Source organism: Scatophagus argus, chromosome 15 (genome assembly GCF_020382885.2).
Source record: "Scatophagus argus isolate fScaArg1 chromosome 15, fScaArg1.pri, whole genome shotgun sequence".
NCBI lineage: Eukaryota > Metazoa > Chordata > Actinopteri > Scatophagidae > Scatophagus > Scatophagus argus.
Genome location: NC_058507.1, coordinates 7,017,815 through 7,035,993, shown reverse-complemented (window position 1 = coordinate 7,035,993; position 18,179 = coordinate 7,017,815). Strand labels below are relative to the sequence as shown.

Sequence of the window (18,179 nt, the reverse complement as noted above, 5' to 3'; positions counted from 1 at the left end):
GAACTGTCCCTTTAAAGAGCTTTATATGGGTCTATCATGCTTTAGATCAGTGACAAGGTGTAGGTGTTTCTGCTTCTACCAGGGCTAGAAAGATTGTGAAGTGGCTCAACTAACTTGCCAGAGATAATGATTCAGCATGTGTTTCATAAATGTCCACACATTTGTGAAGAGCCGCTCTGTCTTCTCTGCAGTGGGAGAGAACTTGATTTCTCTAAGATACTACAACTCTTCTGTGGACAGGCCACAGTGAGGCATTTCAGCCTTTCAACTGCTTCAGATAAACAAGTTTGTCATCATCAAAACTACAGAGCTTTTTCAATGTTTCCTTTTTTTGTCCCCAAACCTACATGGCAAAAATTGTATTACTGTATCCTATTCAGATGAAGGCAGTGTTTCCAAATTATAACATATGAAGTAAAGTCAATGCACACTGATGGTGCTGCAGAAAACCTCCTCAGTGTTGACTTAAATGTATAAAGCAAATATCTAAGCACATGTCTCCCCCTTCTGGTCCTAGCGTGTAATAACAATAATAAGCACATATGCTACCAAATCACAATTTGCTGCTGTTGTGTTCTTTCACTTCATTTCTAGGAAATAATCTCACCATAGGGCAAAGAATTTAAGTAACATTTAAAATACTGATATAAAAGTCCAATTGTGCATTCACATCCATATATCCAGCACTTGACATGAAAATCATTTAGGTCAAATCCACAAGCTTCTGAAGAGACATTTGATTCTTTAAATTTTGAAAAGCCACCATGTTTTTATTGAAATGATCCAATGTTAGAAGACATGTAATGGACATCAACTTAATGTCCTTCAATACCAAGAAAACAAGAATCAATCATTAAAAACACTGCAATGGAGTAACAAGTATGACCGCATATACTGTCAAATAAATATTTACGCCTCCTCTGATGTAAAATACACCCTTTTCACTTATAAATTAAGGCGGAATGCAGTATACGATGACTGCCCCTAAAACAAATTCATTTGCATTTCATCTTTTATGCATTTCAAACTAAACTGCTGAGAAAACTAAGCAGTAACATAAAATGTCAGTAGAAAAAAAAAGTAATAAAAAAAAAAAGAAGACAGTCCAAGACTACAACAAATTTACCTGCTTTGAGCAAGTCATTAAATATTGCACAAGGTTCATGACCCAAAAAGAACATCAAACTAAACTGAAAGCACTTTCAAGACCAAAATCTGGAGCTTGTGATGGGAATATGCCTTTCAGATGGGGCACTGAAGACGAATGAAGCGTCAGGGGAAAGAAAAAAAAAAAAAAAGCTTTAAAAGTAAATCCTAAAAAGTGTGAGCCTGTACCGTTCCCAGAGTCATTTATTATTTGTTACTTTATCTCCAAGAGGTTCCTCCGTTCAATTAGAACCAATGCTAATGCCCCAACTTTCAACCTCCTTATAAAACAAGACAATCTACCAAATTCATCACTATGATAAAGATGAGCTGTGACACGCCAATAACCTCTTCTGAATGAATGATAGAACAATAAGCCCTCACTAGTTAAAAATAATCTCCTCCAAAGATCAGAGCAAAGCGTGTGTAGATCTGCAAGTGAATGGCGTCTACCCCATTTACTGTGTTAAAATATTGTCGCTGATGTCGATACAGAAGTCTGAAGTTCAATCTGCTCTGCTTGCTACATGACTGTAGTAAAAGTTTCAGCTTCCTAGTTATGTGGCTCTTCAGAGACTCAAACTTATCCATCCTGCTTCAAGAAATTTCTGCTTGACTGTCACTTTTCTCCAAGTGTCTGTGTACGGGTGAAAAAACCTTACCTAAGCCAACATTGGTCCGAACATTATTCATTTAAACTTGTCTCAAACGTTTAAAATCTTCCAGGGGAAAACCACTGACGACCTGTTTTTTTGTTTGACCAGGGATCTTCTATCAGCACTGCAGTTTTTCACCTCAAAAAGTAAATGGAACAAAACTCTTAACCAAATCTTAAAAAAAGGTAAATAAAAAAAAGAAACAAACCAAACAAAACTTTCAGCAAAAAGAAATAAAATTTAATGGTTTATGCTCAAAATGAAACAACCAAAACAAAAGAAAGGAAGAAAAGAAAGCAAATCTAAACTGAAATCATTAACAAAGGCCATTAGATTTCCCCAAAACTTGAGATAAACACTCAGTAACACAAGTGTGTAACTTAGAACATATCAAATAAAAATCTATGCCTTTAGAAAGAAAAAATGTTCCAAACTAAAAGAAACCAAATTTAAAAGAAAAGAAAAAAAAACACCAACCAAAATAGAACAGCAAACATGAGCCAAAATGGTGTTGCTCTCAGTCACTGCCAGATATAATCTTAGTACCTTTCCAAACAAAAAAAAAACACAGAAAGAAGAAAGAAAAAAAAATACCTTGTGAAAATCTGCTCATGAAAACTCTTCTGGGGTCATAGGATCAAATCTCTCCCTGCCTTTGGTCCATCGTAATTCCCTACACACTGACTGTGGTACATATTCAACAGGATGCTCCTGAAATGCAACTTACAATAAAAAGACACTTTACACAGGGTTACCAACAACAAAAACATTACCCTCCAGGGCACGTCAAGTTTAAAATCGTTAGCCTGGTAGGAGGGCGAGCGAAAGTCAGATTAACATCCAAAAGACTGATATTCACGGTAACCTAAAACTGATTGGTTAAAAGTGCTTTGCTCTTAGATTATCTTAAGATAATGAGTGGTATTGTTTGTAGGTCTGCGTGTCTACTGGATGATGATTTAAGGCATCTATATTTCTACTTAGGACGAAGACACGAAACAGAGCGCCACTTCCGCACCACTGACTATGGCAAAATATTGTTCTTCATTTATTTTTTGTCTCATCCAGTAAAATGCCAACCCGTCGGGAGAACAACTTGCAGGGCTTTTTCCTTATGCTCCATATTTTCAGTGCGCTCGTAAGAATCATGTGCCTGCCTCCTGTATCTAGTCCCCACTTACACATGTAACACATATACACAGTATTTTAGTTTTTTAGAGAATTTTGAAAGGTTACCTTGGGGTTATCATTGGATTCTGCCTTCTCCATTCCCTACCTAAAAATTAAAACTGAGTGTCCTCAAGCATGAGGTCAAAGATGAAGAAAAGAAAAACTTTCAGACAAATATAAAGGTGCAGAAGAGTGAACATCTCATTTATCGCTGAATACACTAAAACTCAAACAGATGTGACAGACTGCAAACTTATGCCTGGTGCAGGTCATTTCCATCTCTCCTGCACATCTGATTGTCCAGCTCTCTCTACTTGTGTCCCTTGCTGGTCTTAAAGGACACTTGCAGTATCTTGTCTCCAAGCCGGTAGCCATTCAGGCTAGCGATGGCCATGGCCGCCTCCTCGTAGTTCGTCATTGTAACAAAGCCGAAGCCCTTGCACTTGTTAGTGTTGAAGTCACGGATCACTTTGACGTTGGTGACGGCGCCAAAGGGACCAAACATCTGCCAAAGGATGTTCTCATCGGCGTCCTGGCCCAGGTTGTAGATGAAGATGCACCAGCCGTTGGCTGAGTTCCCAGGGACACTGACGCCGCCCATGCTGCTCATGTGATCAACACCCATGGGGGAGAACCTGGAAAAGAGAAGGTTTTGAGTGCATTAGCAGTAACACTGAAACCAAGATCTTGTTATTTTCTCACTTAATTGTTGGGTTCATGAAATTACACATGACAGTATAAGACACGCATCACAATTTGAATTATTCAAATACTATGTTCAACCAAAAGTCCTAAAGACAAAAATATTCTGTGTAATATCACAGAAGACGAAACACACAAAAACGAATGTACACGTCTCAGATAATGGAAGCAGAAGAATTTTCATTAAATCAAGCACATGTTATACACTCACACTAAAGTGTTATATACACTGACTGTATGTAGAAAGTTAAGATCTTGTCCTACTCAGTGCATGTCAACATCCAAAAGGTATCTCACCTGAACCTCTGTGCCTGGTGGTGTAAGGGCCCCCCGAAGCGCCGGGACTGGTTGTGGTAGAGCTGTGAAATGAGCTGCGTGTTCTTTGCCTGGTTTGGGTTTGCAGCAAATTTCACTGTGATTGGCTCAGAGGCTCCAGGCGGTTTTTGGCCATTCAGATTTTTGACAGCATCCTCTGCCTCAGCCCGCTTGTCAAACCGGATAAAAGCCACTCCACGAGAGACGCCTAATGTGTGGAGAAAACAACAACAAAAAAACAAAACAGTTTGTAACTGTCCATCGTGCTACAAGCAGCATAACTTGTGTTTTTTTTATTTTTTTCAATTTGTGAAACAAAGGAAGTCTTTCACCTGTCGTACCTGTAGCTTGGTCAACAAGTACACGGGAGTTAATGATGTGTCCATAACGTGAAAACATGTCCTCCACATCCTTCTGGGTCATTGACTTTGGCAGGCCGCTGATGTATAAGTTGGCATCCTTTATTGTGTCAGAGCTGGGCCGTGCATATGAAACCTGGCAACAGGAAGCAACAATTGTCTGAATAAAACTCTGATATTCGTGTACAAAACAACAGTAACAAAACTGATGAGTACTTAAATCTATCAAACTGTTCATATTTTAACAATTTTCAGGATTTACAGGGGCAATTCAGGTGTTTTATAAATTAAAATCATCAACTCATTTATCTGAAAGGTTTGGCTGTTTATTAAGAACAATATTTTAAGACTGAAAAAATTACAAAAGAAATAAAACAACACCTGAGTGGTTTTTGGTTTTCAGACTTTTGAGCAAAATGGGAGGAGTCAAAATCATAAAAGAACATTATGGCAAAACCAAAAGAAAAAAAGAAATAAAACAGATAGAAAAGGTACTTTTAGGAATTAAATACATGAAATACACAGAATCTCAAAGAATGTGTCAAATAAAATAAGTAAAATTTAAGTCAAACTCAACAGACATGTCAGATAGGGCAGCATTAAGTGAGCTGTAAAAAGCAGTATCACTTCCTCGGGCTGACATGTACTAGCTAGTTAGCGGACAGCACAGGAGCCACAGGAGAGTTATATGACATGACATCTTTGGTTTGAGAATTGTAGAACACCTTATTGCACGTTACCTTGATAGTTTTGGACTGTAGCCTTAGTCCATTCAGTGTACTGATAGCTCTGTCTGCATCACTAGGGTTAAGATAGTTAACAAATCCGTACCCTAAACTGTGGCCTAGAGAAAAAAAAAGGAAAACAATAAAATAAAACAAAAAAAACGTTGTATAGTTTAAAAAAAATCTGCAAACAAATAAATATTTAAAAACAAAAACAAATCTTAACATTGCATGCTAATCTAAGCAAACAAACAAACAAACAAACAAACAGTCTACAGTTAAACAGGACTGGACTGGTTGGAATAAATAAAAACTTTGTGGTGGTGAAAAAATTCGAACAAACTACTACCCAACTGAAGTAGGAAAACAATTTCGGATGTCTGACAAATAAAAATTACATTCTAAAATCATTCAGGACAGAGGGACCAGAAAGGAGGCCTTTAGAAGATATCCTGTCCATACAGACAAAGTCATCTGACAATGAGTGATAGGCCAAACTATCAGTCAGTCAGAAAGATGAACCACCACTGATATTTTCAGAGGTTGTAACGTCCAATTTGCATTATCTGCTAAGTCTGCAACACAAATCTTTTGCCATTTAAAACAAAACCTGGCATTCAAGTGCCGATGTGGTGTGTCACAGGTCTTATCGCTTCAGAGTGTAGCATACCTGCGACTTTGTCTCGAATCAGCTTGGCAGACTCCACCTCTCCGATGCTGCTGAAGAGGCTGCGCAGCTCGTCCTGCGTCATGCTCTGAGGCAGGTAGTTCACTATCAGGTTGGTCTTGGCGTCCTTCCCCTCGTCCCCTCCCATGTGATCTTCATAACCGTTAGACATGTCATACACCTCCTGCAGGTCGGCCAGGTGGGTCGAAAAACACAGAGGAGGGTAAGCACACAGGCTACACAGAACAAGAAGTGAAACGGTTAACTGATTAACAACAAGAAAGCTGTCCTCCATTAGGACAGCTGGTGGTAAAACAAGCAACTTGAATATGACACATTTGGCTTCGGTAATCTACAAGGCACGATTGTTCACCATTACGTCTCAACAAGTTCTGCTGCACAAACAGACAGACCTCCCTGGACCAACACACAAGCCCCTAAATGCTGTCAACTGTACACCTCGACAGCAAATAAATAGATTTCCTATAATTTATACTCGTAAGTGTTCAACGACCTTGTCTCTACCCTCAAACAACCCCATTACATCACTCACAGAGACAGTAACAAGCCAGCTAGAGCACACAGTTGGTACAATAACATAACAAACACGTGCATGCATTCTGAAATATTTTCATTTAAAAAACAAAACACTCTTTAAAAAGACAGTTTGGCTCTCAAGCACTAAACAAATTCTTGAAAACGAACTAGAATTATCTTTCGACAAGAGGAACCAGGGGCTGCAATCAGTTAAAATGCATAATAAAAATTCATACTCCAAATGATGGCACTTTCTAGAAGTGAACTTTGCAGTACTTGAGAGTGTTTATTTTTATTTCATACTGCGTGTTTGCACAGTGGGTCCGATAGGACTGAAATTTCATCTGTGCTGTATGTTGTGCATGTATAGCACATCTGACAATAAAGTTGACTTGACTTGAAGATTTAGGATGAGTTGACAAATTCTTGTTGTTCGTTAAATTTAACAACAAGTTATGTCAGTCTTACTGCTTTTAAACAAAAAAGCAAGAGAAAGAAAGACACAGCGAGTGTGTCTTGCCTCTTTATGTCTCTTTTTCATTCTTTCATTCATTCCCTCCATCTAACCCAAACATCAGTGTCAAGCCAGGATAGTTTCCTTGTTTGTTTTTTTTTTATTATGTTTAAACTGCACCACCATTTTAAACCATCTGTCATCTGTCTAATTTGCCAAAGATTCATGGTTCTTCAGCTGTGGTGGAAAAGCAAACAGTAATGTAGAAAGGGATTGATTTAAGCTGCAAATTGGTTTTAATGTAGTAGGTTACACTAAGCCATCTTCAAATTCAAACAATGGAATAACACGCAATAGAAAAGCCACACACACAAGTTTACAAAGCAAGTAACCAACTCTGTCACATGTCATTTTGCACTCTGCTCTGATAACCAGCTTGAAGGGCCTGACATTAGTTCACCAGTCAACGTTAGGTGGCCACAACCAAAATGGAGCCAGACTTCAAAATACTTTTTAGCAAAGCGTGTCCTGGTACACATATTTACTAGTGGCTGAAATGAGATCAGGCCTGAAATGGGAACCAGTCCAATGGTCAACCTGACAGAGGTCCATTCATGCAAGAAAGGGGCTGTGATTGTGTATTCTGGTGGGTAAGATACACTGTCTGATAGGATGAATGGGAGTCCTGTATTAAACCACTAAACGTGGAAATGGCCGAGGAGAGCTGCCATGTGGGTGTTTCTGATTTGGCTTAATGCTTTTTACTTTGAGCAAAGATTAAATCATTAGTTAAGGCAAAATAATAAAAGAACACTGTCTTTTATACAAAAGTATAACTTATTTTCAGCATGAAGGCTGTAACTCCACATTTTTTATTAACCACCTCCTCACAAAAAGTATCTGATCACACTGCTAACATCCAGCTGATAGGGTCACATTCTGTATTCTTGTCTGAAATGGGAGCTGAGATTTCATACTCACTTTCAAGTACTTAATGTGTCCTCGACGAACTGCCATGAAGACACTTCACTGCTCCTGAAGCTGGGTTAAGACAAAATCCAACAACTCGATCAACGTGTCAATGTATGATCAAACAAGCCAACTTCTTGTCATGATATTAACAGCATGTACACTTGACAACGACCACATGGGTGACTCTGTTTATTTAATAAGAAAAAACACAACACCACATCTTTGAAGGGTCTTCTAGGAAAGGTTAACAAAACAAACAATTTTTAAAATTGTGGATATCCCAAGTAACTACTGCAGAATTTAAAATGCTCTTTGTGTGGAATCATTGTTTGAATTTCTCCTTTATGTAAAACTGAGTTTAAAACAGATGAATGATGCTACAAACTAGAGCACAGACACTGGTAATGTCTCATTCACAATAACAACAGGGACTGTAATACTACTGGCCTTAGCTTTAGTGATAAGCTTGGATGGCATTTAGCCCGACAATTAACCATGGCAAACGTGGAGCATGGAAACCTCCAGATGAAATAAAACATTGGTCGTGAGCAGAAAAAAAACAGGACAGTGGATATTGACAACCGGGGAAAATTCTAATGTGCACCAGTACTCTTAGTGTAAACAAGGCAGTGTTGTGTATAGTGTCCAGTGGAAAGTGGAGCGTCAGAATGTGGACGTGCAACCTTTGAATGAAAAACTAGTACACTGTTAGACGGCGTCTTCACCATGTGAAGGGGACAGGACGAACAGCTGTTCTCTAGCACTTTTGTTTAATTCAAAGCTCGTACCCAAACAGCAGTTTTCAGAAAACCAAGAGACAGTCAACTGTTATCCAGTATTTTACAGTGCTACAAACGGGAGAAACTGTCTTCAGGTCAACGTCACAAATTTGGGCCAACGATGGCTAACATTAAAATTATAACACAGAAATACAAACGCTGCCATCTAAAATCACAGACTGTATTCAATTGTACCATTTAGATTTTACTACGAATCAAAACCACATTAACTCACAAGCTGACCTGAAAACGTGTAGAGGCCTGACTAGCGTTACTAGCATTAGCAAGCTAGCCACCTGCAGTATCATTCCCTTCTCTGATCAGAGGAGTAAATTTATGTCCAACCAGTTTCGACAAAAACACTATTAAAATGGACTATTCTAAACCTCAGTATCTACTAACAACACACCCACACGCATTACGTAAAGATGAGGTTACGTGGCAGTCTCTTGCCGGCTAGCTAACATAGAGCACCGTGACCCTATTTTGGAGATCGTCGGATCGATGCGTTCCAGTCCCCGCGCCTAAACCCCAGCGGCCTGCTAACAGGCCACGGAGGCTAACGTTAGCCACCGCTAGCTAATCAACGGATCCAAGGGCCGCGAGAACGGCATGGTAGTCATTCGCACTGGACAAACATCGCAATATCAAAGTGAGAGGCTTCATGAATCGTATATCAACACTTACAACCTTACCAGATTTTAGGTGCTGGTTTCTGCTCTCTTCTCCTACTTTTCCCCTTTTTCAGCAACGATAACTTCCCTCCAAGTCGGCCTCACGTAGCAGAGAAACCGAGGAAGGAACTACGTGTAGGTCCTGCCACGCCTACTCGCGTAAAGCCGCGCCTCTGCAGAGGAGACAGCGTGGTCAGCATCCGCGGTCAAACGTCACTCCTAAAATAGAGCTAAATAACTTAGTTCGGTAGATTAGGGTATCTACCCATGTAAAAACAAACAAACAAATAAACAAATAAAACAAAACAAACAAAAACCAAGACAAAACAAAACAGAAATGCCGTTATTTTTTGATGCAATTGCTGAGATTTGTAATTCGTTTTTTAAGGAATTAAAAATCTCTTGGAGGCTATAATGTCAGCTCTATAAGCATTTTATTGGAGATATTAACATTGATTAATCTGAGTTAACCGTGGATCAACAGACACATCAGATATGCTTTGAACTATGACAACTGCTTACAAATTGATCACCAAAAAAAAGAGAAATAAATGTATATAAAACCATTACAATAATTCTCCATATACTGTATTTTAATAAGATCAGAAGGATAAAAATGTTTCATGTAAAATATGATTGATTTTGCAATTATCATTAGTACTTTAATCATCTGTCCAGAAGATGTTGGTTAATCACTGTGTTGAGGACAGGTTCAGGTACAGTGTAATATACCAACAGTACACAAACTTGCCACAATGTAATACCTACAGAGACAGAAACTTTAGTTTTAGGTACAATGCAGTAAGTGGATATACAGAACAAGTATGTAGTAAATACAAGGGACAATTATTCAGACCATGACTTATGCAACACAAGTATAATCGGCAGAACAGTGCCAGCACATTAAGTTTAGTGTGGGTTTAATTTATTGCCTTTTCAGGAAGTAATTCTGTAATGTTTGGCAGTTTCTGACAAATTAAACACAGACAGTAAAAAAAAAAAAGAAAAAAAAGTGCTCTTCATACAATAACACGGAGGACAACACTATGTGAACCTATGCAGACATTACATATCATGATTTGTTTAACAGAGCTACACTGGAGGCTATGAAAGATATCCAGGCACAGGTAGGCAAGTCCTGTAACTTAAACTAAACAGAAGGTGTGATACATCACTAAGAATGGCCCTTTTTATTACCACTCAGCAATAGCATGTGACATCGTTCAGTTTAAAAAAAATATAGATTGGATGGTGCAGCAGCACATTTAAAGCAATAAACAGCTCCTGGAAACTAGCTTGATTTTTCTCTGGGATCTGAAATATCAATAATTAATCGCTTTCACCAACTCTACAGCAGATGTTTTGTAGTGTACTGGAGTAAGTCTGTATAAATCAGCAGGAGTAAGGCAGGTAAGACGTCTGCAGCACAGGAATAATTAACAACAATCTTGGTATAATTTGATGCATATTTACAGGACTGATATGACTTACTTTGTAGTATTATCATATCTGGACAATTCTGTTCCCATCTGCCACAGTGTCTTTACTTTGTGTCCAGTACTCGATATGCCATTAATCCTACGTCCCTCATCAGCTGTGCCATCGTCATCAGCAAAATAACCTGCATAATAAGAGGAGAAAAAGGAGAGGAGGATCTTGATTAACTGTTAAAATAAACAAAACAAATAGCTTTTAACAGATTATTTTTTCAATAGAATAATTAAGCGCCATGGCATTGCAGCATGCAGTTATCTAAAATATGTATACAATATTGTTTTGCAATTAAAAGCACAGTGTAATGCAACAATTTTCAACCACCAGCAGATCCTGCTATCTGTGTGTGTGTGTGTGTGTGTGTGTGTGTGTTTTGAAGTCTTTCGCACCTCTAACGGAAAAACTACCAGGCTGCCCCAGATGATAAAATTCAGCACAAACTGGAAGACCATCTCCAGTTTCACCTGGCAGCCCTGCAGAGGGAGAGACATTCAAAAGGAAAGACAGCGAACAGGGTCCCATCAGACATTCATGCTGGAGCTTTTTCTTGTTTGTGAGAGTTGAGGTTATCCGGATGCACATGTCTAACCTGTGCGTAAAGCAGCCATGGCTGGTCCACAGTGCCATTGCAGGAAGGGAACGTAGTGTTACAGCAGCTGCGAGGAACCGAGAGTCCTCCTGTATGGTTAAACCAGGGGTTTTCCAGCCAGTCCCTGAAGTCATGGACACCACAACACTGCCACTAACAGGAATGAGAAGACAAATAATGTCACTACCAATCACAGTAAAACATGAAAAATCTTCTGAAACAGAGCTTCAGCTTTTATGTGAGAGTTATTACAGGCAGCATTTGTTCGAGTATTTTTCCTGCAGACAAAACGTCTCTGCTGGCTCCAGAAATGGATGATATGAGGCCTGACGATTGGCTGTTTTGGTGGTGAGGTGGTACGGCCAACTATCAAAGATGACTGTAGCATAAGGTTGCCTCTGAGAACAAATACTTCTCAAATATGGCCTTCATAAGCCTAAATATCCTTCCAATGGCAAAGCTCATTTCCAAATTGCCATTGAGAGAAGATGGGAGATTTCCATTTTTAAGACACACTCTAGTGGCCACTCTGGTGATCTGTCCCAGTATATTTTTGAGTTCTTCATGAACACACACCTCTTCTTGTGTAGCATCCACAGCTCGAGAGTTGGGGTCTTGGCTGCTGCCTGTGTAATTCTGAAAGATTCCACTGAGAGGAGCCATCTCTGAATCCAGCTAAATAAAAAGGAAGTACACAAAAAGACCTTTAATGTGCAATTTCTGTTCCGCCAGAAAAATCTACAGAGTCATGAAAACTCAAAAATTTTTTATGGGGCTTTCATACCTTTGTGGAATAAAAATAAGCCAGTACTGAAGCCGTGCATTCCAGACAAAAGACCACAATTAGCAGATAAACAAACTGAGGAAGAAAGAAAACACATGCAGTCTAAGTAGTGATGCACATACAGAGAGAGAAAAACACACACACACACACACACACACACAAGCTCACCAGTCCCTGCAGAAATCTGCAATCCCTGAAGCTCAGCCAGGTGCCGAGACCCCCGCTGACCACGAGGAACACAGCGCTGGTGAGAGCAAAAAAAGCTGGCACGGTGATGTAGTTATGAGAGAAAAATAAGCTGCTTTGTCTGTAGTTCATCAGCAGGTAGACTCCACTCAGGCCCACCACCAACCCCACCACCTGGCAAATAAAACAGACAGTGGCAGTTCACTAAAGAGGTGCTCACTGAGACCATGAATCGTTTTAAGACTGCATGGCATTTTGACATATCAACACCAATAAGCTTTCAAGGACCATGCCTTGGTTTTTAAAAAGGGGCAGTTCCGTAATTTGGTAAATTTTAATTTAATTTTTCTTGTTGGGTGTTTGATGTGAGGACAACACTCCACCAGTGTTTTTCCCTGGAGGTTTTGATTTAAAATGCTTTTTTTTTTAAAAAAAATGTAAACTTTTCTGGATTTCTGTATGTAAACGCATTCAAAAGTATTATGTAGGCAATATTAAATTATTACTTCATTTGGACTCATTTTGATGTTGGACTATTTCTTTGTGGGATTTGGTGACAAAATGGAAAACTGCAACGTGATGCAACTCAAACAAGAAATGATATCTTAATTAGGACACCTTAGAGGCCCCCTTGTTTCTGCCTTTGTGCTAAGCTAAGCTAAAAAATCTGCTGATTTCAGTATCCTGCTGTATTTAACAAACAGGAACAAAAGTGGCATCAATCTTCCAATTATGGCAAGAAAACAAAAAAAAAGTGTTTCCCAAAAGTTATTCCTACCTTAAACGATTAAATTATTCAGTTTTATTAATCTTATGCTTGCATGTTTTCATCTTTATCTAAAAACTCAAAATACACACCATGAGCTTATTACAGTAGAACAGAGTATTTTCTTAAGAGATACGTGTTATGTCACAGATGATCAGTGTGTGCCCTGCTCTGTGCCCTCTTTACTGCACTTAAACTGAGTTCCTGTCTCAAACAAACACGTGAACTCTGATGTCACATGACGTGCGTCAGGTGAGACTCATTTACATGTATATATATATATATATATACATATATATATATATATATATACATGTATATTAAATAGGTCAATATGTGAGCACACAGTAAAAGAGGTCATTTCTTCTACTTGCAGCTCTGACTTCATATGACTATAAACAGAAACAAAAATGAAGAGCTGACGCAAATGGTGAGTTCAATAAGAATTGGAAACATTTGTAGCCAATATTTAGTGGCAGAATACAAAATCAACACAAAACACTGACAATACAGCAACGCTGATAAAAGTCGTACATACCCACAGAAGCTGGCACCCCAGCTGAAGGATTGTTCTGGAAGCTTTTCTTCTCCGATCACTCATTGTCAGAGCTGAGGAGCTGCCAGCAGCGAGCGCGCAATTATCGACGCAACCTACAGGTTCACTAACGTGAACGTATCGCGGTCATACCTGAACCATGAAGCCTTAAGGTAAAGAAAACACAGTCTCTTTCACTTCGGGACCGTAGCCTGGAGAAACTTTCCTTCCGTGATGATCAAGGACGAACTTCCTCAAAGAATGCGGAAACATGCCTGCAAGTTTACAACACAGCAACCTCAGCTTTCATTTAGGATGGATTAACACTGGGACAAGTGGAGCGGGGCCTGCGGTGGTCCGAGTGAGTCTAAGGAAGAAGAACTGAACCCCACAAGACCTGACATCCTGTGCATGGTGTGGGGCGATGCTGCATAATATTCAAACTCACTTTAAAGTTATATTCACATGTTTCTTCTGTAATAACACTCTGGAGTCTTCGTTGCAATTCTACGTCGGATCAACGCTGCCCCCTTGCGAATTTAATCGAAATAACAACACAAGTACTGCAGTTCGAGGAGAAGTTCCTCACTCAAAATCTCACTCATTAGAAATAACAAAGTAACAAAGTGTTATATATGAAGTTAAGTGATTACTGATGAATTAACATGCAGGATAAGTAGCATTTAGAAGAGCCACGCTGAAGTCAGTTAAATGATTTTATATTCTGTCACATTTTATATAATATTTTATGAAAGGGTTATGTTGATGTTAAATCTTTACCTGCAAGGTAAAACAAAACCACAGCTGCAAACAAATGTAGTGCAGTATTATAGAGTATTAAAGTGAAATATTTCGCAATAAAAACGAGTGCGGTGGACGTGTAAAGTGCTGGAGAATAAAGATACTCAAGTAAAAATTCATCGGATTTCTACATCAGTGAAGGGACTTGGAGGAGATTTGTCCACTGGTATTGACTGAAGGATGTAGAAAATAATCATGTTCACTGATTTTATTGAACGTTTCAAAAATATTTTGAGCTCCTTTGAATCAGACGTGATGTGCCTTAATGTTCAGTATCTAAGACTGTGCCTGAAAGTTTATGACCAGAAAACAAAGGTAACACAAGCTGCTTTAGTAGGAGTGTTAATTTTAGCTTTGTGCTTGGTGAGGTTCCTGTCAGCTCTGTGTTCAGTGGTCTGTGTCAGAGTCTCTTCCTCTTCAGCAGCTGCAGTCGGTTCCTGCTGTAACAGCTCAGAGTCTCTGCAGTCTGACTGAGGGAGGTTTTTGTACGACTACAAATCACTGTGTGAACACTGCAGCAAAGCTTATTACATGGAAACTCTTACTCTCTCAGTAATAAACTGCTGCATCTTCACTCTGAACTCCACTGATGCTCAAACTGAAGTCAGAGCTGCTTCCACTGCCACTGAACCGAGCTGGTGTTCCTGACACACGGGTGCTCACATATCTTATGAGGAGCTTTGGAGGCTGTCCAGGTTTCTGTTGGTACCAGAACAAAGCATCAACACTACTTGACAACTTTTTAAACTCTTACAGCTGATTGTTTCGTGCTGCTGAATACAAAACTATTTGTGGGAAAAGTTTTGAACACTTTGTTGCTATCAGTGGATATTTTTAACAACAGTCCTGTTCTTGAAATAAAAAGATTTAATGATGTAGAATTAACTTGATGCTGCATTTTAAAAACATTCTGTGAGTTTGTTTCTGGTTGATTTAGATTCATTGTGGTTCTGCTTGATGACTCAGTCTCTTCACCAACTCTGTGCACCTGCAGCAGGCGGTTTTCACTTCAGTCAAACTGAAGGAGGTTTTTGTATGGCTCTAAATCACTGTGTGAACGTGCCATCGTAATGGTAGCCCAGACAGTAGTAATCTCCAATATCTTCAGCCTGAACACCACTGATGGTCAGAGTGTAGCTTGAACCAGATGTACTGCCACTGAATCGAGATGGAATTCCTGAGTTTAGACTCGTTGCATAATATATCAGGAGTTTGGGAGCCTGTCCAGGTTTCTGGAGGTACCAACTTAGAGCGTTACCAATGTTTGAACTCCCTGTGGCGCTGATTGTCACAGTCCCTCCAAGACTAACAGACTTGGATTTGTCAGTTTGAGTCAGAAAGTTGTTGGCAGAAGACTCTGAAGTGTAAAAAAAAAAATCTTTTATAAAATATTTTGAAACAGCAGTTTATAAGACAGCAATAAAACTATTTCAAGCCAATGTACGAAAACAACCCAGAATTTTCTCCAAATATGTTGTCAAAATCTTCTCACCCTGACTCAGGAAGCCCAAAGTGACTATCAGAGTTATTGGCAACTTCATCCTGATGCAGTTTTCAGTGTGAGTGCATGAAAACAGTTCAGACTCTCTGCGACATAAGAACTTAAACTCTGAGGAGCAGCCAAGCATCAAAGTCATGCAAAACACATTTGGGCACAGCTGTCTTTGTGAAACTGTTAGGCAGAGATGAGGTGGAGTACAGGCTACATCTCCCTGTGGACTGATTCATCACATGTAGAAACTCCAGACTTCCTGGTCCTCATCTCTCTGCTGCTTCTGTCTTTGCTGAGTTTCCCAAAGGCCTTTGTGCTCATTTACACACGCCAGCTGCCCTCTGCTGGTGCTTTCTTCAACTCTGGGTTTCTCTTTGAAATCTCCCATAAAGCTTTGACCAGTGAAGAAGCCGGGCTGTCTCAGCTGCTGAAGCTAGTAACTCCTTCACAGTCGTCATAGGTGTCTTGGTGGTCTTCCTCACTCGTCTCTTTCTTGCATGGTGTTGTATAATTGGTAGCGATGATGTGGAGATGTTGACGGAGATCTCCGCTGACACCATCGTACTTGTATAATAAGTTTATTACAAGAAGGATACCATCAAATTCATGCATGTGAGTGGATCCAGGCCAAATGAAGATCACACTACCGAAAGGTCTCTTGTCATATGCTTATGTAGGGTACTTGTTGACAATAAAAGATGTGTATACATCTAGAAATGAACCAATGACCTTACCAAGACACCGAGAGAGGGGGGAGAAAGACCAGCTTCCTATGTACCACATACCTTTGGGGTTGGGGTCATAATCACTGAAAGGTCTCAGGAAACCATCATTCCTACTAATCACCAGATCTCAGGAAGGCATCAATCATACTAATCTCCAGACACTACAATGGTCTCTCAGTTTGTCAGGACAACCTGCTCAAGACAGACTTACACATGTACCATCATCCTTACATTTCTTAATAATGGATTGAATTGATGTTCGGTGACGTGGGGATTTTATTGTGTCCATCCCCTGACTTATACTTTTCAATAACCTTTTCTCTGAGTTCCTCAGAGTGTTATTTTGTCTTCATGGTGTAATTGTAGCTGAATATGCAGTGAATGAATATGATTGGATGTTGTGTTAAAAGGAATAAAAAACATATAATATATGTCAGAACATTAATGTGAGTGTGTAGTTTGTGCTTGGTGAGGTTCCTGTCAGCTCTGTGTTCAGTGGTCTGTGTCAGAGTCTCTTCCTCTTCAGCAGCTGCAGTCGGTTCCTGCTGTAACAGCTCAGAGTCTCTGCAGTCTGACTGAGGGAGGTTTTTGTACGACTACAAATCACTGTGTGAACACACCTCTATTGTGGTAACTCTTACAGTGATAAACTGCTGCATCTTCACTCTGAACTCCACTGATGCTCAAACTGAAGTCAGAGCTGCTTCCACTGCCACTGAACCGAGCTGGTGTCCCTGATTCAAGGGTGTGTGCAAATCTTATTAGGAGCTTTGGAGGCTGTCCAGGTTTATGTTGGTACCAGTACATACCCTCATTACCATTAGACCATCTGTAAACAGCCTGGCTTGTTTTGCAGGTGAGAGTGACTGTGGATCCTGGAGTTGATGTCACTGCTGCAGGCTGAGTCACAGTCACCTGACCGCTGCAACCTGCAGACAAAAACAAATCATTCATTTATCATCAGACAGAAATGAGAGCAAAGGCAGCACATGATGTTTGAAATGTTGCAGAGTGAATGAACCTGTAAAACAGCAGCAGGCCAGCGTCCACATGAGGATGGTGATGAGAGTCATGGTGGTTGTGCTTTCTGCTGTGTTGACTGACAGATCTGAGTCCTGCAGTGTTGAACTCACAGGACTATAAACCTTCTCAGTTCACTGGAGGATCAGCTGACCATGCAAAGCCTCCTCTCTATGGAAATGATTTGTCTGCTGTCAGCACACTGAAGGCAACGTGGGACACAAAATCAGGAGAAATACTGCTTGGATCTGTGACCTTAATGGAGCAGAAGAAAATATTTCTATATTTATTTATTCTATCTGTATTTCTTTTCTGCAGTTGAGGCTTTCAGGATCAGTTTGTGTCCACTGTGGTTGGTATGATGTGTCTGTTTGTGTGTCGGCAAACTCATGACTCTGCAGCTTTCTGTCACTATTCTTACTCATATTCTGCTGAATTGTCACTATTTTAAAAATGTCATACAAAAACTGAGTAAATTTAAAATAAATCTATTGATTATAATAAATATCAGTCCTTGTTTTGTGTCATATATTATTCATGAGAAACACACACTTGATCAGACCTCATCTTTCTATCACACGTCCCCTCAACATCACCTCAGGTTTCTGTCACCATGTGTAACAATACTGTG

General features: G+C 39.6%; 2 protein-coding genes and 1 gene segment (V, D, J or C); 1 reads left to right on the top strand and 2 right to left on the bottom strand.

Annotated features, from left to right (window-relative positions):
* The window catches only part of LOC124071462, a 34,444-nt gene that overhangs the window by 11,241 nt on the left and 5,024 nt on the right, over positions 1–18,179 (top strand).
* On the bottom strand, positions 750–9,316 carry elavl1a (ELAV like RNA binding protein 1a). Of its 4 annotated transcripts, none has more exons than XM_046412027.1 (7): positions 9,178–9,316; positions 7,713–7,772; positions 5,744–5,936; positions 5,089–5,192; positions 4,322–4,484; positions 3,972–4,197; positions 750–3,607 (listed from the first exon to the last, which is right to left on the bottom strand). In XM_046412027.1, the coding sequence occupies exons 2-7, from the start codon at positions 7,746–7,748 to the stop codon at positions 3,283–3,285; spliced, it is 1,047 nt and encodes a 348-aa protein (XP_046267983.1). In that variant the 5' UTR covers positions 7,749–7,772; positions 9,178–9,316; the 3' UTR covers positions 750–3,282. The 4 variants fall into 4 exon arrangements, with proteins under 4 accessions (XP_046267983.1, XP_046267984.1, XP_046267985.1 ...); XM_046412028.1 differs by having other exon boundaries at positions 4,331–4,484; XM_046412029.1 differs by having other exon boundaries at positions 5,744–5,924.
* tspan37 (tetraspanin 37) lies at positions 9,574–14,084 on the bottom strand. 2 transcript variants are annotated; one of them, XM_046412032.1, is made up of 7 exons: positions 13,514–14,069; positions 12,192–12,383; positions 12,024–12,098; positions 11,816–11,914; positions 11,240–11,392; positions 11,040–11,123; positions 9,574–10,777 (listed from the first exon to the last, which is right to left on the bottom strand). In XM_046412032.1, the coding sequence occupies exons 1-7, from the start codon at positions 13,574–13,576 to the stop codon at positions 10,700–10,702; spliced, it is 744 nt and encodes a 247-aa protein (XP_046267988.1). In that variant the 5' UTR covers positions 13,577–14,069; the 3' UTR covers positions 9,574–10,699. The 2 variants fall into 2 exon arrangements, with proteins under 2 accessions (XP_046267988.1, XP_046267989.1); XM_046412033.1 differs by lacking the exon at positions 12,024–12,098 and having other exon boundaries at positions 13,514–14,084.

Bases quoted from the DNA above. Each gene is read 5' to 3' on its own strand.
- elavl1a (XM_046412027.1), bottom strand. From the start codon at position 7,748: ATGGCAGTTCGTCGAGGACACATTAAGTACTTGAAA. The intron at 4,485-5,088 runs GTAACGTGCAAT...TCCTGTTGCCAG, and splicing joins TACAGTCCAAAACTATCAAG to GTTTCATATGCACGGCCCAG. The intron at 3,608-3,971 runs GTGAGATACCTT...TCTCTTTTCCAG, and splicing joins CACCAGGCACAGAGGTTCAG to GTTCTCCCCCATGGGTGTTG.
- tspan37 (XM_046412032.1), bottom strand. From the start codon at position 13,576: ATGAGTGATCGGAGAAGAAAAGCTTCCAGAACAATCCTTCAGCTGGGG. The intron at 12,384-13,513 runs GTATGTACGACT...TTTATTTGCCAG, and splicing joins TGGGGTGCCAGCTTCTGTGG to GTGGTGGGGTTGGTGGTGGG. The intron at 10,778-11,039 runs GTGCGAAAGACT...CTTATTATGCAG, and splicing joins TGGTAGTTTTTCCGTTAGAG to GTTATTTTGCTGATGACGAT.